Genomic DNA, 21537 nt, shown 5'->3' with positions numbered 1-21537 from the left:
ATGTTTGCAATTTTCACAGCCCTTATTTTTCACAATTATCTGACGTTTTTTCAGTACTCTTTTAAAATGTTGGTTCCCTTGACATGCCCATCAACAAAGTTTTCAATTCTTTCTGCATACTGTAAACGTATAGAAATTCGTCGGTATGAAATTTCGTGGTTTAAGAAAAAACAACTAATTCGTTGACACGTAATTTCGTGGTGAAGACTAACAATCATAATAATTAAACTTTTATTAAAACAACCAGAGTAGTAACGAAGCGTAATCTGCTTATCTGTGTTGACAGCAAGACTTGAGGTTAATGTGCACTGAAGCATGAAAGTGTTGCCAATAATTGTCGATAAGAGCAATAAAGCGGTGCACTCTTGGTCCCCGTTCGCTAATTGCCATCAATGTTGTTTTGACAATATTTGCAATTCTCTGCGCAATCGGTCCCCCAGTAGTAACAATTGAGTAATAAGGTCCCCAAAATACACGTGTGAAAACCATTATGTCTCTTTTAACTTTAATTGGCACTAATTGACATATGTGATAAATCTGCAAACTGTTAATTTGACTACGTCACGTAAAAGAGAACAATCGTTGATATACAATTAAAATACCTTGCTTGATTTAAAAAGTATTATTACTCAAACACTTATCAAGAAAACAACATATTGTATTAACTAGCATATCTCAATCAAAAATCGGAAATGACAGATTTTGGATTAAAAATGTATAAATAATCGTTGGTACTTGAATTCGTGGTTCAGCTGACCAACGAAATCCACGAAAATTCGTACCACACGAAATTTAATGGTTTTACAGTATTGAATCAACATTTCTATCTCTATGGCCTCTCAATGGTCTGGCTTCTTCCATACAGAGCTGAGGGTTGAAGGTTTGAGTCTTCCATTGTGCTTGTTCTAATATGGCTAATTATATATACCTAGCTGCTAGTTCAAAGGATACCACTTGTCTTACATGATTTCTACCAGAGACCAGGCATGAACAATAGCAATCTGAAAGAGGGATGTCCATCAATAAGTGTCCCATAAGTTGAGATTGTTTGGCCTTTAATTCCTATGCCCTGCATGGTAAAAATTAACAATTTTACTTGACTTTTAAAAAGGGCCTCTTCGTTAAACTAACGAAGAATCTTTGTTTACACTCTAGAGACCACATTTATTATCCTATCTTGACGACATGTTTGTCCCAATGATATCTCAGCTAATTTCCAGATTTTGATACTCTAATATAATAGCCTATACTCAAAAAGCTTACTTTAAATGCCTTACTTTTCTGTATTGAAGCTTCAAAGATGAGTTTTCCTCTTAGTCTCAGTTTGCTATTGTTTTCCTTTCAGCAATGAAATACAGAAGGTCTGGCAAAGACAGATTATTTCAGCTGTCATTGCCTTTGCATGGGACATGGGACCAAAAGGAATCTATTTCGTTGTGATAATGGCAGCCAGCCAGCTCGGCGTGGCTTTGCTTCCGGCTCGTCTGTTTGTTTGCCTTCCCCTGATGTTTGTCATGGCTCAGAATATGCTCAGTTTTATTAACATGGCTGTGAACGGTGTTAGCGATGTCAAGGTCGTTCTGGGCCGGTCATGTGTAAGTGGACACTGTTGCTATGGCAACTATATATATACATGTACATGTAGCTGTTGTTTTAGAGGTGACACACAACTAACTATTGTTTGTTTCTTTTCATCTTGTACTTTCCTTGTGTTCTCATTACTGTTGACATGTCAATTTTTTGTTCTCTTTACCTTTTTACCCTAACATGTAAGGTTTCTAGTTTTCTTGATCCTACATAATCATGACTAGTACATAAACAATGCCATATAGGATTCAGTTGACCAATAATGGGTTTTCAATTATTTCAGAGGAGAGTCAGCTTTCTAAATTTCCTGATTGCTAAAAAACTCATATTTGTATACAGAGGTAGATAATTGTTATTAACCAAAGGCTGAGTTGCACAATGAAGGGATAATAGTTTAGTGGTTAATATAAACCTATTCCCTATCGATTCGCCTTAGACCCTTGGACAATAATTTTGGACAGAGCTAAATATTTCCACTATTTAATTATAATATTTGTTTACAAGCACTACATTATGTCATGTCTAATTATTTGAGGAAATATAAGAAAAAGAGGCAATCAGTTTTATATAACAATTAAGAAGGTGCTTTCTAATTTACAAGAAAATCAGATGAACACAAAAAAATGCATGTATAAATGTTGTGCATAACACTGCTATCATTTGGTGTTTGTTTCAGGGTTTTTTTAAAGCTTATTTTATAAGCTTTTTATTTTATTGTCACAAAATGTATCAATGTTGGTAAACAGTTTGGGCTTTCAACAAATTTCATCCAATCTACACAAAACTTTTTTAAAATGTGAAACATGCATGCAACTCCATCTGTTGTTCACGTTTGTCTTATTTAAAGGGGCCTATTCACATATTTGGCATGTATTGAAGCTTGTCATTTAATGCTTAATATTGATAAATTAAAACATTGGACCTAAAATCTCCAGTAAAAAAACAAGAATACAATTTTAAAACGGAAAAAAAGTAACCCGAAACTGGGCTCGAACCACTGACCCCTGGAGTCCTGAAGTAAAAGCTAGTCTCCCGCCTAGACCACTCGACCATCCGTGCTCATGTAATGAGCGGATGTTTTTTTACTTATATAAGCAATCCTCGTAGTTTCCCAAAATATAACGACAACTACAGAAGTTTCCAAATTATTAAATCGTTTTGCATTGCAACGCTTTATAATTTTCAGTTTTTCAAGTCATCAAAAGATGCATATAATGGATATTTTAGAGCATGGTAAATGTTCAGTATTACTATTTCCTCACAAATATTAAAACAAAAATGAAAATGATAGTTTTAGTAGACTTAAAAGAATGAGTGGTACTGAAAGAGAAAATCAACACAATGTATAAACTGATACCAAAAATGGGCGCAAGTTATAAACTGAAAGAGAAAATAGACCAAATCATAAAATAGTTATTAAAAAGTTAAACATCTCTAAAAATGTTTTACTTTTAAGAGAATTTTTTTTCTTGTAAATTATCTTACATAAGATGGACAGTTATATAATCTGGCATACGGTTTGCAACAGACATTCAGAAAGGTTTGTGCCCCGTTAAAGCAATGTTTGCAATTTTCACAGCCTTTATTTTTCACAATTATCCGAGGGTTTTTAATACTCTTTTAAAATGTTGTTTCCCTTGACATGCCCATCAACAAAGTTTTCAATTCTTTCTGCTTATTGAATCAACATTTCTATCCCTATGGCCTCTTGGTCTGGCTTCTTCCATACAGAGCTGGGGGTTGAAGGTTTCAGTCTTCCATTGTGCTTGTTCTAATATGGCTAATTATATATACCTGGCTGCTAGTTCAAAGGATACCACTTACATTATTTCTGCGAGAGACCAGGCATGAATAATAGCAATCTAACAGAGGGATGTTCATCAATTAAAGTGTTCCATAAGTTGAGATTATTTGGCCTTTAATTCCTATGCCTTGCTTAGAAAAATCAACAATTTTACTTGACTTAAAAAAAAGGGCCTTTGTTAAATTAACAGACAATCTTTGTGTACACTCTAGAGACCACATTTATTGTCCTATCTTGATGACATGTTTGTCCCAATGATATCTCAGCTAAGTTCCAGACTTTAATACTCTAATAGAATTGCCTATAATCAACATGGGAAGTTTTCTAAAAGCTCACTTTAAACGCTTTACATTTCTGTATTGAAGCATCAAAGATAACTGTTTTGAGAGAGTTTTCCTCTTTGTCTCAGTGTGCTATTGTTTTCCTTTCAGCGATGAAATACAGAAAGTCTGGCAAAAACAGATTCTTCGGCTTTCATTGCCTGTGCATGGGACATGGGACCAAAAGGAATCTATTTCGTTGTCATTTTGGCAGCCAGCCAGCTCGGTGTGGCTTTGCTTGCGGCTCGTCTGTTTGTTTGCCTTCCACTGATGTTTGTCATGGCTCAGAATATGCTCGGAGTTATTAACATGGCTGTGAATGGCCTTAGCGATCTCAAGGTCGTTCTGCGAAGGTCATGTGTAAGTGGACACTGTTGCTATGGTAACAAGTGATATAGCTGTTGTTCTTGAGGTGGCACGCAACTAACTATTGTTTGTCTCTTTTCATCTTGTACTTTCCTTGTTTTCTCATAACTGCTGACATGTCAAATTTTTTGTTATTGTTTACATTTGTTATGCCCTAGGTAGGGTGGCATATAGCATTTGAACCGTTCGTCGGAAAACTTTAACATTGGCCATAACTTTTGGAATATTGAAGATTGCAACTTGATATTTGGCATGCATGTTTATCTCATGGAGCTGCACATTTTGAGTGTTGAAAGTTCAAGGTCATCCTTCAAGGTCAAAGGTCAAAAAAACAAATCCAAGGGAAGTAACAATCTTTAAAGGGAGATAATTTCTATTTATCATTTTGCAGGTACAGATTATTTTTACAAGGGAAGTAATATTTTTTAAAGGGATATAATCAAAAAATATAAATAAATCAAAGCGGCGCAGTAGGGGGCATTGTGTTTCTGACAAACACATCTCTTGTTTCTTTAAAATTCATACTTGCTAGTTTTCTTTGTCCAATATGATCATTAACTAGTACATAAACAATGTCAATAAGGATTCAGTTGACTAACAAGGGGTTTACAATTATTTCAGAGGTATATAATAGCTTGCATATTTTCCAGATTGCTAAAAATCTAAAAAAAAATTATTCAAAGGTAGATAATTGATAACCAAAGGCTGAGTTGCACAATGATGGGACAATATTTAAGTGGCAAATATAAACCTATTCCCTATCAATTTGCCTTAGACCCTTGGACCATAACCTTGGACAGATCTAATTATTTCCACTATATAATTGTTATATTTGTTAACAAGCTACAGTATGTCAAGTCAAATTATTTGAGGAAGTATAAGAAAACAAGAGACAAACAGTTGTATATTACAATTTAGTGGGTGCTTTATAATTTAAAAGCAAATCAGATGAACAAAAGAAATGCATGTGTAAATATTGTGCATGACACTGCTATTATTTGGTGTTTGTTGCAGGGATTTTTTTGCTTATTTTATTTCAAATTGCATTTTTTGTCCTTAATCCAGTCCATGATTTCGCACTGGATGGTTTGACTTTCAGATGTTTGGAAAAAGTGTAGACAGAAAAAGGTTGAAGTTGTAATATCAATTGAAATGATATTGTTATGTTAAATATTTGTTCTTATATAAAAGTTTTATAAACTATTATTGACAAGTTATAAAACCAATAACAAAATCAACCAACATGTTTTCCCCTATGTAAAGTAAATCAACGCTAAAATTGCCAATGTCACAGGTATGGGTAATATTTTTTAAATGGTTAAAAAAAACTAGCTTGGCTTTCATGGCTTTATTTTACTGTAACAAAATGTATCAAAACTTTTTGAAAATGTGAAACATGTATACCACTCCATCTGTTTTTCACGTTTGTCTTATTTAAAATAAAGATTATTTTCCACCCTTGTCACCATAACAGGTAAACATATTAAAGAACAATACTCTTGTTTAAAAGACACATTAAGGGAATTTTGAAAATAAAAAATTAAACAATTGTGATTAACCCTTTCACACTCAGAAGCAAAGTGACAATTGCTATGTGCAAACAGCAAAAAACCAGAACAGCCCTGGAGTTACCCGCAGTATGTTCAGGTTTTGTGCTGTTTATTGCTCTTCAGTATCTAAGGTTTGGAAATAGGCCTTTAAAACTTGAATCTAGTAAGAAAGGTCTTCAATTAAATGTACCTTTCTAAGGGACTACAAATGCATAAAAATATGTATCTAAATGGGAAAGGGTTAAACTAAGAAAATCCCATATGATAAACTTATGGACATAGTGTGTAACAAATTAGCAAACAAATATAAACTTAAAAGGAACAGATAATCCAGTGTCTGGACTTAAACCGACTGTATCCATATTAAAATTTTGTGTCTTACACATTTACCCTTTTTCTTCTAATTGAAACAAATGTTAAAAAAGAGAAGTTTTTTTTACAGAATGATAGATTTTAAGTTTGTTGTCAAAGTTCTTTTTGTATAAATGCATTATTAGTTAGTTCAGAATAATATTATTTTTTATGTCCCCCACCACTATAGTGGGGGTCACATTGTTTTTGCCCTGTCTGTTGGTTTGTTGCTTTGTTTGTTTGTTTGTTTGTGCAAACTTTCACATTTGACATAACTTTTGCAATATTGAAGATAGCAACTTCATATTTGGCATGCATGTGTTTCTAATGGAGCTGCACATTTTGAGTGGTGAAAGGTCAAGGTCATCGTTCAAGGTCAAAGGTCAAATATATGGGACAAAATTGCTCATTTAATGTACACTTTTGCAATATTGAAGATAGCAACTTGATATTTTGCATGCATGTGTATCTCATGGAGCTGCACATTTTGAGTGGTGAAAGGTCAAGGTCATCCTTCAAGGTCAAAGGTTAAATATATGAGGACATAGTCTTTCACATGTTTACAGATGCATTATAAGCTTTGCTTTTCTGTTTATCTCAAACAGCTGTCACAACGTTTAAAAAAATGAATGTCCATTGTAGGGGTGCTATTTACATCTAAACATAAAGAACGTTATGAGGTATTGTTTTGGGAATAAATCAATGTCATGGTAGGGTTGCTGTTAACACCCAAAGATAAAGAACGTATGAGGTATTGTTTCTGGAATAAATCAATCTCATTGTAGGGTTGCTGTTTACACCTAAAGATAAAGAACGTAATGTGATATTGATCAGGGAATAAATCAATCTCATGGTAGGTGTGTTTACACCTAAACATAATGAACGTTATGAGGTATTGTTTAGGGAATAAGTGGCCAGCCAAATGATGAAAACTGTTAAATGTAATTATAGGAGTACTTTTCATGATTGATTACAGCAAGTTCAACACCTTATCTCATTTCACACAGTTTTAAATCTTTTAGAGCATTCTCCTTTTCATTCTCATTGAAATCAACTTCAGTCGAAGGTTTCCTTATTAGCCGCTGACTGGCTCTGATGTCAGCGAGTAAAGGGTCACTGGAGATGACCTTTCTGAAACCAATTCAAGTGTCTCTTACTTTCGTATTCACTTGGTAAGGATAAGAAAAACACGCTTTACTGTTAAGATCTTTTTTGATTGCAAAACCTGGTTAAAACCTGCAATTTTACTGAAAGATGAACTGATCTTGATCTTTTATGGGATTTGATCCTTAAACCAACCTGCAATTGAGGAATCATTAGGATTTGACTTAGAATGAAGTTCAGATTCCATCTAGAACCCCAAGCAAGTCTTTTTGCTTTCAGTGAAGAGATAAGATACATATGGAGGAAAAAGATACTCTCCGCAACCGTTGCAGTCTCGTGGGTCCTTGGACCAAGATTTGTGTACCTTGTTGTCATGACAACAGTTTCCCTGGTTGGAATTCATTTGCGTGCCAGGCAACTGTATATCTGTCTGCCGTTGTTGTTTCACATGGGGCAGATGATGATGGGCGTTCTATTTGTAACAAATCAAAATATTCAGGACGTGAAAGTAGTTTTTATTCGATTTTATGTAAGTGACCTTTCATTCAAAAAGCTGCCTGTTGCTTCCTGTGTATTCATTTATCTGTAATGATATCTTACCCAACACAATATGCAGAGTATTCTGCCTGTGTAATCATTTAATGCTATGTATCGTTGGCTAGTTAGTGGTGAATTTGCTTGAAGCTTTTTTTGGTTTACAAGTACATTTAAAGCCACATGTCCACAGAAGCAAAGTGAAAATGGCTATGTGCATACAGCATAAAACCAGAACAGTCTGCGTGTGATTCACAGTCTGTTCAGGTATTATGCTGTTTGCTGCTCATCAGTAATTTAAATCACTAATTAAGGGTTGGAAATGAAGCGGTAAAAGGTTAAGAAACTATTTTTTCGACATATTTGTTTGTGGACTTTGGCTTTTATAATACATGGCTTTTATAATACTATATGCACTATGCTTGTTTCTTTGTTGCACTTACTCCTTTGATCATGTTCATACTTTACATGACATTGCATTATGAACTATCCTGACATCCCCATTAACTATGCTGATATATTAACTATGCTGACATCTGTATGAACTATGCTGACATCTCAATTAACTATGCTGACATCTCAATTAACTATGCTGACATGTGTATGAACTATGCTGACATCTCAATTAACTATGCTGACATCTCAATTAACTATGCTGTCATGTGTATGAACTATGCTGACATCTCAATTAACTATGCTGACATCTCAATTAACTATGCTGACATGTGTATGAACTATGCTGACATCTCAATTAACTATGCTGACATCTCAATTAACTATGCTGACATGTGTATTAACTATGCTGACATCTCAATTAACTATGCTGACATGTGTATGAACTATGCTGACATGTGTACGAACTATGCTGAAATATCTCCGTACTCTTCATCATCCAAGTCTTTGATAACCACTAGATGCCAATTAATTTAACAAGGTCGTGAAGATGTGGAAACGGTGTCTGTCTAGCAACTTGTTGACAGGTTCAATTTCCACTTAGGGAGTGTTCTTAAGATTTTGGAAAGATGTCAAGTACTGGTCCAACTCTGTAATGGAAATAAGGGATGTTTTAATAAGGCTAAGGCTTTTTATGAGGAAGAGTTAAAGAATAAATAGGTTTTAATTAAATAGACAGATTACTATTTTCCAGCTGTCAACCAACAATAGACTTTCAGATACTTTTTTATTGCCAACATTTGGTCGGAATAATAAGGCTATTGATGTTATCAAATGAGCGGTTTGTGTAAAATAAATACACATGTACCTCATAAGCAGAGAAATCAATTATTTTGAAGATTGCTGGGTCATTTTTATCATACATGCCATAATTTTTTCAGACCAATTCCGGGACATTGAGTTAAATTGTCCGGGACTTTTGCAGATTTTCCGGGACATGTATAAAAATGTAGCGATATTTATAGACATATGCATTTTTGGTACGTTTTTTTATTTTGTTTCGCATCGTTAATTGCAAAAGTTTGAAAGCCTATCCGAAATACACTTGATCTATTAACGTAAAATTAAACATTACTACTTCCGTTACTAGATACAAGCCACGTGTTTTCAGTGTAAGCGTTCTAAACATAGATGGTGACGTCACTGCGTTCTTGTTATTAAGACAGGTGTTTGTATGCACCTGAAGATGGCTTATAGGCTTGTAAAGGATTTAAGTAAATTGCAAAAGGCTGGAATTGTAACTTAAAAATGTAGTTTATTATATATTATAGCTACAAATAATATTTATACATGGAGCAAGTGTTCAGTAGTAAATGAACTAATATTTTGTTATATCGAACATAGTTCCATAATGGACTAGCACTAACTGTATTCCTGGTTTGTGTTAAAACAAACATTCACTAATAAAAGTAAAATACAAATGATAATAGTATGCAAAAAACGAAAATGTGCAAAATCAGTAACAAAACAATAATAACATTAAAACATTAAATACATAATTAAGGGTCATGCATTAAAAACATACACAATACACAGAAATGTATTAAAACATTGAAATAGACTATCACAATAAACACAAATATATGAACACAATACTACCTTTCAAACTTAATTAAACATGTTTTTAGAATCATGTTAAGTCCGAACCCTTAAATATTTATTTTAGAAAACATTTCACTTAACAGTGCAGGATGACTTGAACTTCTCTTTCCCTATTAACAGTGCTTGGTGACTTGAACTTACTTCTCTTTCCCTATTAACAGTGCTTGGTGACTTGAACTTTAACTTCTCTTTCCCTATTAACAGTGCTTGGTGACTTGAACTTACTTCTCTTTCCCTATTAACAGTGCTTGGTGACTTGAACTTACTTCTCTTTCCCTATTAACAGTGCTTGGTGACTTGAACTTACTTCTCTTTCCCTATTAACAGTGCTTGGTGACTTGAACTTACTTCTCTTTCCCTATTAACAGTGCTTGGTGACTTGAACTTACTTCTCTTTCCCTATTAACAGTGCTTGGTGACTTGAACTTACTTCTCTTTCCCTATTTACAGTGCTGTGTTACTTGAACTTACTTCTCTTTCCCTATTAACAATGCTGGGTTACTTCAACTTACTTCTCTTTCCGATTAACAGTGCTGGGTTACTTCAGCTTACTTCTCTTTCCCTATTAACAGTGCTTGGTGACTTGAACTTCTCTTTCCCTATTTACAGTGCTGTGTTACTTGAACATACTTCTCTTTCGCTATTAACAGTGCTGGGTCACTTCAACTTACTTCTCTTTCCCTATTAACAGTGCTGCATTACTTCAACTTCCTTCTCTTTCCCTATTTACAGTGCTGGGTTACTTCAACTTACTTCTCTTTTCCTATTAACAGTGCTTGGTGACTTGAACTTCTCTTTCCCTATTTACAGTGCTTGGTTACCTGAACTTACTTCCTTGTCCCTATTTACAGTGCTGGGTTACCTGAACTTACTTCTTTGTCCCTATATACAGTGCTGGGTTACCTGAACTTACTTCCTTGTCCCTATATATATTGCTGGAGTACTTGAACTTACTTCCTTGTCCCTATATACAGTGCTGGGTTACTTGAATGTACTTTCCTTTCCCTGTTAACATTGCTCAAGGGTACTTGAACTTACTTCCCTTGCCATAATAACATTCCTGGGTAACTTGAACTTACTTCCCTTGTCATAATAACATTCCTGGGTAACTTGAACTTACTTCCCTTGCCATAATAGCATTCCTGGGTAACTTGAACTTACTTCCCTTGCCATAATAACATTCCTGGGTAACTTCAACTTACTCTCCTTTCCCTTTTTAAACTGATCAGTTACTTGATCTTCTTGACCTGTAAACAGCTAGAGATGGGGCTATTTGATTTTACTTCCCTTGCCCTATTTACAGTTATTAGTTACTTGAATGTAACATACACTGACTACTGAAATCAATTACATGCTTTAATTGCTGAGGTTTCCTTACTAGCATGCTGGCTTGATCTCAAGTCAATTGGCATGTAGTTACGTTGAGGTGACCATTCTGTATCCGTTTAAATTGTCCCCTTCAAAATACTTGCTTTTTTTTCATTTCATATTGAAAAGAAATAAATGCCTTTGCTCGACAAAATGGAACATGCAATTCTACTGAAAGATCATCTCATCTGTTTGGGGATTGGGTTAGGGGATTGGGGGACATCCTTACACCATTGAAATTATTTTCATTCTGTATAAAGTATTAGTAAAAGGCACTTTCCCAATAAAGGAAAAATAACCAAATACCCCAACAGACCTCTCTGAAAAATTCCAAAAGGAAAGAAAGTTGTGTCAATTCATTCCAAAAGCGCATTTTCTGCAAGTCAACAAACAACATTTGCACTTAAATACTGAACATTTCAGGAAAGTGTCATGTAAACAAATACTTTTTGTGCAATAATATTCCAAGCACTTAAAAAGACCCTTTTAATAATTCCCAATCTGAAGATTTCATGAAGCCAGTTTCCCATTTTTATTGGCCTTTGCATTCATATTTTCCGATGGGGCAAGCAAAATTGCTGCTTCAACAAACAGTTGAATCATTTTTAAGATTTTACCGTAAAAACACAGTCATAAGTCGAGATTTTTTACCTCAAAAATTTGATTAAAATTACGGTATCGACTTATGAGGTTGACCAAGAAAAAAATTATGAAATTCCACGAAGATTGATTCCCGCGGCAATTGTTGTTGTTGTATAAAAAAAACTCGTTGATTTACGACACATGAAATGTCGTCTTTTAACTGATACTTACCAATTAATGTGACCACAGTTTGCAACATTTCCATTGTTTTTATTTTCAAAATTTAATCCAAGGGTTTCATGTTAGCCGGTGTTTTTTATATCTGAACGCATAAACAAAAGATCAGGTCATTTTTAGATTTTGGAGAAAACCTGAGCTATTATCATAGCCAGCTTGTCCGAGTTCTACACGCCACACCCATTTTTGGGTCACTAGGTCAAAGGTCAAGGTCACTGTGACCTCTAATATCAAACTTTAACATAGGCTCTAAAATCAAAGTGCTTCCACCTACAGCTTTGAAACTTCATATGTAGTTGCACTTTGATGAGTTCTACATGCCACACCCATTTTTGGGTCACTAGGTCAAAGGTCAAGGTCACTGTGATCTCTAATATAAAACTTTAACAAAAACCTTAACATTGCCTCTAAAATCAAAGTGCTGCCATCTACAACTTTGAAACTTCATATGTAGATGCACCTTGATGTGTTCTACACGCCACACCCATTTTGGGTCACTAGGTCAATGGTCAAGGTCACTGTGACCCCTAAAAAAAAAAAAAAAAAGTTCTGACAAGCTTTCGCAGCCGAGCGTGGCACCTGTTATGCGGTGCTCTTGTTAAAGTCGAGCGATAATTGGCAACCTGTGTGAATTAACAGTTTGAGATCATCAAAGGAAAGCAGCTTCCTGTCAAGAAGCCATTAAGCATCACCCTTCTCGCCGATAAAATAAGATTCCTTTAATTTGTGAAGTGACATGTTTAACTAATCGCAAGTTTGTTATTCATTGGTAATTGTCCAATTATGTTTGAGCACATGCATAGCTCCGCCTTTTAAACTGTTATGTAGAACAAAAGTGGAGTTTAAGCGGTCTATTGGTTATGTCAATCATTGTAATAAAAACGTGTTTTACCGAGGAAGTAATCAATTGTTTTGATGGTCAGATTAAAAGTGCAAAGATTTGATAACAGTGATCACAGTGTGTCATCGGATTATAAGTTTGTGGATTATTACTAGCGTGGACAATTTAGTGCAAACTTTATAATAATAATTTATTAATTTGACTAACACATTTGATTTGTGAAAATGCCTGGAAAACGCAAATGCCATGCGTATGACAATGCGTTTAAAATACGCGTGATAGAATTTGCAGAGCAGTCAAATAATTATAGTGCTGCTGAACGCGAGTTTGGTGTTTTATTTGTCATTGTTGTGTAAATTACGATGTACATGTATATACGTCTTGGTTTCCTATGTTGTTGATTTAGTTTTTTTTGGTTCAGAATGATTTGCTTGTCTATATTTTTATCTATTATTTTCGATTTCCTAAATATACATGTATATCGTATTGATTATATTACACAAAGTACATAAGACATGTGTCTGCTATTTCTACGTCGCACAGGGCTATAATGACGTCATGGTCTATGTATAGAATAAAACTTGGACATATTCAAAATCTCCGATGTTCGTATCATCTTTTACCCCCCGACTTATGAGCGGGCAGACTTATGACTGGGTTTTTACAGTACATAGGACAAGATTGACTCAATCTAGACTCCCAAGAAGGTCTTTTTGCTTTCAGTGAAGAGATAAGATACATATGGAGGAAAATGGTTCTTTCAGCAGCCATTGCATGCTCATGGGCCGTCGGACCAAGATTTGTGTACCTCGTTGTCATGACAACAGTTTCCATGGTTGGATTGCATTTGCGTTCTCGTCAACTGTACATTTGTCTGCCGCTGTTGTCTCGCACAGGGCAGATGATGATGGGCATTCTTTTTTCGACGATTCAAAACATTCATGATGTGAAAGTAGCGCTTATTCGATTCTGTGTAAGGGGTTTGCTGTGTTGAATGCTTTAAAGCTTCATGTCCACTGAACAATAATTCAATAATTTCCAAATTGTTGTACAAATAAAAAATGGATTTTAATGAATTTGTTTTTTATTATACCCCCACAAACGAAGTTTAGGGGGGTATATAGGAGTGAGCTTGTCTGTCTGTCGGTCAGTCCGTATTAAGTGTCCGCTCTCTAATTCAAGCTGTTTTCATCCGATCTTCACCAAACTTGGTCAGATGTTGTATCTACATGATGTCTAGGCCAAGTTCGAATATGGGTCATGCCGGGTCAAAAATTAGGTCACGGTGTCACTTAGTGCGTTTTAAACATTCAGCATGTTGTCCGCTCTCTAATTCAAGTAGTTTTCATCCGACCTTCAACAAACTTGGTCAGAAGTTGTATCTAGATGATCTTAAGGCCAAGTTCGAACATGGGCCTTGCCGTGTCAAAAACTAGGTCACAGGGTCACTTAGTGCGTTTTTAAACATTCAGCATGGTGTCCTCTCTCTTATTCAAGAAGTTTTCATCCGATCTTCACCAAGCTTGGTCAGAAGTTTTATCCAGATGATCTGAAGGCCTAGTTGGAACATGGGCCATGCCAGATCAAAAACTAGGTCACAGGGTCACTTAGTACGTTTTACACATTGAGCATGGTGTCTGCTCTCTATTTCAAGTAGTTTAAATCAGATCTTCACCACACTTGGTCAGAAGTTGTAACTAGATGATGTGTAGGTCAAGTTCGAACATGGTCCATGCCGGGTCAAAAACTAAAAGGTCACAGGGTCACTTTGTGTGTTTTAAACCTCACAATGTTGTCCGCTCTCTAATTCAAGTAGTTTTCCTCCAATCTTCACCAAACTTGGTCAATAGTTGTATCTAGATGATGTCTAGGTCAAGTTTGAATATGGGTCATGCTGGGTCAAAAACTAAGTCAAGGGGTATCTTAGTGCGTTTTAAACCTCACCATGTTGTCCGCTCTCTAATTCAAGTAGTTTTCATCCAATCTTCACCAAACTTGGTCACAAGTTTTATCTAAATGATCTCTAGGACAAGTTTGAACATGGGCCATTCGGGGCCTAAAACTAGGTCACAGGGTCACTTAGTGCGTTTTTTAACATTCAGAATGGTGTCTGCTGTCTAATTCAAGTAGTTTTCATCCAATCTTCACCAAACTTGGTCACAAGTTTTATCTAAATGATCTCTAGGACAAGTTTGAACATGGGCCATTCCGGGCCTAAAACTAGGTCACAGGGTCACTTAGTGCGTTTTTTAACATTCAGAATGGTGTCTGCTGTCTAATTCAAGTAGTTTACATTGGATCTTCACCAAACTTTGTCAGAGGTTTTATGGAGATCATCTTAAGGCCAAGTTAGAACATGGGCCTTTCTGGGAAAAAAAACTAGGTCAAGGGGTCACTTAGTGCATTTTAAAAATTGAGCATGGTGTCCGCTGTTTTTTGTGAAGACGACATGCAAAATATTATGTGTCAATGCGGCATGTGGAGGTATTCGTCACGTCTGTGACAAAGCTCTAGTTATTATTGAGCTTGACCATTGGGCAGACATTTTACAAATGTAATTTGACAGAATGGGGTTTCATTTTTCCAGGATTTTGCTCTTGTGGATTTTATAGTACTTCTGAGAAATTACAATGAACTTCTATGAAAGAAGAAGTAATAGGCATAGATTGCCAAAATTTTAGTTGTTCTAACCTTCATCAATATGAGATATCTTTCTAGTTTTTCAACAGGTAAAGACATGGGTTACCATGGTTGTATAAAAATTAGTGTTATTTTTGTGTGTGATTTTTTTAGAGTTAATTGGGCAGAGCAAGTAAAAATATAGTCCTTTAATTTAATTAACAGCATACTTCACTGCTTGTTCTTTTTATTGTTTCTTACAGAACACAATATAGAATGGTTCTGCGCTGTCACTGGGTTTCAACAAGTCGAAATTTGTCGTTCGATGTCTATCCGAGAATTCTGTATTTCTTTGTTCTGCTCGTACCCATGATTCTTGGAATTCCGATTCGTCCAGCCCAGTTGTACGTCTGTCTGCCTTTCCTATATATTGTCGAGAGGCATTTCATCCATCACGCGATCTTATATCAGATTTTTATAATCACTGGAACACGTGTTGCTGCCAAGAGACTTGAGGTATATACGGGTACTGGTCTGTGTGTGTTTAAAGCTACATTCTCATTTCTTTATTCTATGTAAATGTTTAATATTAATACATTCATACACATGGGCTGTCTTCAGTTAACATAATAGATTACAAGCTTATAGTATATTTTCTGTATGTAGAGCGACACAATTTTATATAGTTGTTAACCTCTGTCAGTTACTAACTTTTCTGCAGACCCTGGTGTTCTGGTACACTTTTCAAAGCACATTTTTCAAACTTGCAGGAATTGTTTCTTATGAAGTTTTGCATATGCTTATGTTTCTACGTTAAATTAAAAAAGTGTTTCTCCTAACTTAGACATTTTGGTTTGTGTAGTTTGTGTACTCTTTCATCATTAAGTTTTAATGAAAGCATTTTAACCAATATTTGTATTGAGTAGTGCTATTTTTCAATTCTCTGCTTCTTAATTTATTTGTATTTTTTTCGCACCTAAGCCAGAAGTAGTGATGGTTAACTATTGTGATCACCATATGTCTTGTGTCTTGAAGTGTCCTGTATGGTGTTTTGGGAACTTTTACCTCATGGTTACCACACTAATGGCCACATTTTACATCCAATCTTAATGAATTTTGTCTTGAAAATAAAAATAGGCCAAAATTCAAATGTGGGTTACAAGCATTTAATGCCTTGGTCACCAGGTCAAATCTAAGAAAAACCTTGCTACTATTCATGAGGCCACATTTATGACTGAATCTTGATTAAACTTGCTGAGAATCTTTATCTTGGCAATATATCTAGACTGAGCTTGAATCTGGGTCACATGCATTCAAAAGTAGGTCACACGACAAGGCTTATGCAAATATAGTTACCACCCTAAAGACCAATGTATGACTCAATCAGGATGAAACATGGTCAGAATGAGTATCTTCACAATATCTGGAGAGTTTGAATCGGTATTATATGCGTCCATAAACAAGGCCACCAGATCAAGTCTTGTATGCATTTTGTCCCAATGCTAAAGGCCACATTTAACTACATCTTAATGAAACTAAGTCAGAATGTTTATCTTAACAATATATGTGTCCAAAAAGTAGGCAACAATTGTATAATCATTGAAAAACCACTTAACCACTAAAGAGGCACTCATATGACTTAACCATGATAAAACTTGGTCAGAATATTAATCTTGACAATATCTAGGCCAAGTTTGATTCTGGATTATGTGCATCCAAAAACAAGATAATTCCAAGGTCAATTTTTTTATTAAAATTCTTACCACTTTAAAGACATGATTTATGACATAAGCTTGATAAATCTTGGTCAAATTGATTATCATGACAATATTTTGGTTAAGTGTATATTTGGGTCATGTGATTCACAAAACTTGAAAACAAAAGTTACCACTCTAGATTCCACAAGTATGACAAACTAAACTTGGTCAGGTGATTGATCTGATCTGATCTTGACCAAGTCTTCAGCAATTTGTGTCATTGAACTCATGTGAGTGTTTAAGTGCCATCATTTCCCTCTTGTTTGTTTTATGTCCCCCACTATAGTAGTGGGGGACATATTGTTTTTGCCCTGTCTGTTGGTTGGTCTGTTGGTTGGTTTGCGCCAACTTTAACATTTTGCAATAACTTTTGCTATATTGAAAATAGCAACTTGATATTTGGCATGCATGTGTATCTCATGGAGCTGCACATTTTGAGTGGTGATAGGTCAAGGTCAAGGTCATCCTTCAAGGTCAGAGGTCAAATATATGTGGCCCAAATCGCTTATTTTATGATTACTTTTGAAATATTGAAGATAGCAATTTGATATTTGGCATGCATGTGTAACTTATGGAGCTGCACATTTTGAGTGGTGAAAGGTCAAGGTCATCCTTCAAGGTCAGAGGTCAAATATATGTGGCCCAAATTGCTTATTTTATGAATACTTTTGCAATATTGAAGATAGCAACTTGATATTTGGCATGCATGTGTATCTCATGGAGCTGCACATTTTGAGTGGTGAAAGGTCAAGGTCAAGGTCATCCTTCTAGGTCAAATATATGGGTCAAAATTGATCATGTTATGTAACTTCTGCAATATTGAAGCTAGCAATTTTATATTTGACATGCATGTGTATCTCATGGAGCTGCACATTTTGAGTGGTGAAGGGTCAAGGTCAAGGTCATCCTTCAAGGTCAAACGTTATATAGGGGGACATTGTGTTTCACAAACACATCTTGTTTTAAATTGGGGATTGATTTGTTTTGAAAATCCCAATACATTTTGCACTTAGCTTTTGAGTTGCTGTGCTTTGCTTAGTGTTCATTTACACAATATATACCATAATTAACTTACCTTAGGGCTTAGGAAGTTGCAATATTTGCTTCCAAACAATTAATTTACCATTTGTATTATTTATTTCTATGGTTGCTGTTTTTCTTGGATACATTTTTTGTACATAGGAATGCCATGTTTATCTTTCTTATGAAAACTGAGACCTTTGGCCATGAAAGGTAACATGTTACAGACTGCAATTATTAATTCCGAATCATACTGTATACTTTATATACCAATGAAAACATGGAATTATAAGCATATATCTCACTTCCTACAAAAATGACCTAATCCGATTGGCTAAGAGCTGTCAATGTGTGACGTGCCCATGGAGTATTTTCCATACACCCCAAGTAATTTCCATACACCCCGAGTAATCGAGAAGTCGCTAATGAGATTTAATCGTTACTCAGTTAGTAACTGATGGTGTATGGGATATACGCCCTCAGTTTCTAACAGTGAAACTAATTATCTTCCATAATCATCCACATATCATATTTATCATGTACTAGAAGCATTATATTTTATTTAATGCTTATTGTGATGAAATATTGAGAATGAACTGATAATTATTTCATGATCATTTTCTCATTTTATATTTCATGATCATTTTCTCATTTTAAAGCCTAACTTGTGATTTCATTTTAAAATTCCTGATTAAATTTGAAATATAGTTTTGATTTATGCCATATCATTGTAAATCATTATAAATAATCAAAAAGAGGTACATATGAATAGAAGTGTTCAAAATAAAATTACAAATCATTAATAATTATTAACACACTGTTATTGTATTTGAAAATGTAAAATCTTAAATATCTTACATGTTTATTATCATTGCTTTGTGTTTCCTCATTTGTTTTGGTAAATATAAGACGATTGAACCTATCAGACATCTCAGCTCGTCGTCTTGGTACAAACTTTTTAATTCAATTCTATTTAACTCAAAAAATTATATCTGCCATTTGCTATTCTAGGCCATATTTCTAAATCAAGTACAGTGACATTTCAAAATAAAAAAGGAGATAGTATCAAGTTATACCTATGCATTATCTCTTTCAAAACACTCTTCCACACTACATCTTTGTCAGTTTTGCATTTTAAATAGCACAAATAACCGTGTGTTCACCTTCTTTAAGAAAACACATCTTCATTTCAATTTTGTGTTACATGACCGTAAGGGTCCTAGTAATTAGTTTAGTGCCAACAGTTACAAATTAACAATGTTCAAACTGTTGTCACACTTGTAGCTACCGTGGAAACCAAAGTTGCATTCCAAAAAAAGAGCTGATCATGTTTTTTATTAGGGGTGTTTCTTCATGCTCTGATGAGCGCCGTGTTTTGTGCTGGTTCATCACTCATCAGAGTATTCTGCTCAGTATGTTTGCCTGTATCTGCAATACCTCTTTAAACATTTTGCAACATCATCCATTTCTGACGGACACGTTCTTCTTCTGCCTCTTTACAGATTGGAATACTGCAGCAAGCTTAAAGGCCGCTGGCTTTCCACTTCAATGAATCTCGCTTTTGACGTGTATCCACGGATCTTCACATACAGCGTCGTGATCACCCCAGCTTTGCTTGGGTCTCCGCTGCGTCCCGAAAAGCTCTTTCCCTGTATTCCCTACATTTACTCGTTTGTTCTGCGCTCAATTCATTTTGGGCTGTTGTATCAAGTATTCAACTTTGCTGAGACGAGAATCGTTCTTTTGCGACTTGAGGTAACGGAGGTCACTACTGCTAGTTGCATGTTTGCAGCTTTCCCTTTGCTTATTTGTGGCTTTGGTTAATCAGATTGTTACTGAATATCCTTGGCCTTTGTTAGAGTAAATCCTTGACCTTTATGATAATAAAACCCTGAACATTTCAATTATAAGTCAATGAACGTTATGAGTATAATTCTTGACCTTACCATTAATAAAACATAGACTTTCATAAAAAATTAATACATAATCTGTTCCAGAACAAATCCCTGACCTAAACAAGAAAAATGTTATGACCATCACAAAATAAACACATCTTATTCTATTCTGTCACTTACTTAAAACTTGGTATGACCATGTTGTTACCTTCTGATAACCTTTTAGTGCTAGTCTCGATATCATAGCTTTGAAAGTGAAACTAGAAGTGAAAGGTGAATTGATTTAGGGTTATCAAAGTTTTAAGTATAAGGCACAATTTTAAAGTACATTTGTGTCATATCTGTTGGAAAATAAGTATTTTACCTATATGATAGAACTAATTGTATAATCACTAAAATTTAATTCACATAAAATCAATAGCAAATGGTTGTGAATAAAAATTTGTAAAGAGCAGAAGGTTTGTGATTATAACAAAGTCAATAGCAGAGTGGTAGTTATTCAAACAAAGTAAACAATTCACAATGGTCTTGAATCAAATAAAGTAAATAACAGAAGGGTTTTGAATCAAACAAAGTAAATAGCAGAATGGCTGTGATTCAAACAAAAATAATAGCAGAAGGTTTGGTATTGCAACAAAGCAAGGAGTAGAATGATTGTGTTTGAAAATAAATCAAATAGCACTATTGTTGGGATTCAAATTAAGTAAATTGCAAAATAATTATGACTCAAACAAAGTAAATAGCTGAAGGGCTGTGACTCAAAGATTATAGGAGAATTTAAAGATACAGCATCTGAACCATATGGTAATATTGTTAGATTTGGGCTGCCTTGCAGTTATTTCTTGTTTGATGGTGTTTGAGCATGTCCTTCTTGAAGATCTTGTTTGAGCTCCCTATTGGCAATATCATTTTAGGCACTGCGTTGTCATGTGTTAGAGATCTATATTGGCAATATCATTTTAGGCACTGTGTTGTCATGTGTTTGAGCGTCCTATTGGCAATATCATTTTTGGCACTGTGTTGTCATGTGTTTGAGCGTCCTATTGGCAATATCATTTTGGGCACTGCATTGTCATGTGTTAGAGATCTATATTGGCAATATCATTTTAGGACTTGTGTTGTCATGTGTTTGAGCATCCTATTGGCAATATCATTTTAGGCACTGTGTTGTCATGTGTTTGAGCATCCTATTGGCAATATCATTTTAGGCACTGTGTTGTCATGTGTTTGAGCGTCCTATTGGCAATATCATTTTAGGCACTGCATTGTCATGTGTTTGAGCGTCCTATTGGCAATATCATTTTAGGCACTGTGTTGTCATGTGTTTGAGCATCCTATTGGCAATATCATTTTAGGCACTGTGTTGTCATGTGTTTGAGCATCCTATTGGCAATATCATTTTAGGCACTGTGTTGTCATGTGTTTGAGCGTCCTATTGGCAATTTCATTTTAGGCACTGTGTAGTTCTGGCTACCATTACTTTAAATATCGCTTTTTATGATTTTTTACTGGCGCAACTTTAAAGTTATAAATCAACCCCATTAGGA

The 21537-nt window shown here is 35.0% G+C and overlaps 1 protein-coding gene across 11 annotated transcripts in view; it reads left to right on the top strand.

The window, feature by feature from the left end:
• LOC127835370 (ATP-binding cassette sub-family C member 4-like) overlaps positions 1-21537 on the top strand; it is a 93495-nt gene that overhangs the window by 37125 nt on the left and 34833 nt on the right. Inside the window, exon 8 of one of the 11 annotated variants that reach the window (XM_052361755.1) lies at positions 19598-19850. The exons of 9 other annotated variants lie outside the window; for them this stretch is intronic. In XM_052361755.1, the coding sequence (XP_052217715.1) occupies positions 19598-19850 (253 nt within the window). Of the gene's footprint in view, positions 1-7361; positions 7612-19597; positions 19851-21537 lie in introns of all 11 variants that reach the window. One more of the 11 variants, XM_052361756.1, reaches the window with a different exon arrangement.

This window comes from Dreissena polymorpha, chromosome 6 (assembly GCF_020536995.1).
Source record: "Dreissena polymorpha isolate Duluth1 chromosome 6, UMN_Dpol_1.0, whole genome shotgun sequence".
Lineage (NCBI taxonomy): Eukaryota > Metazoa > Mollusca > Bivalvia > Myida > Dreissenidae > Dreissena > Dreissena polymorpha.
The sequence above is the reverse complement of the archived record's forward strand: the minus strand, read 5'-3'. Positions and strand labels throughout refer to the sequence as shown.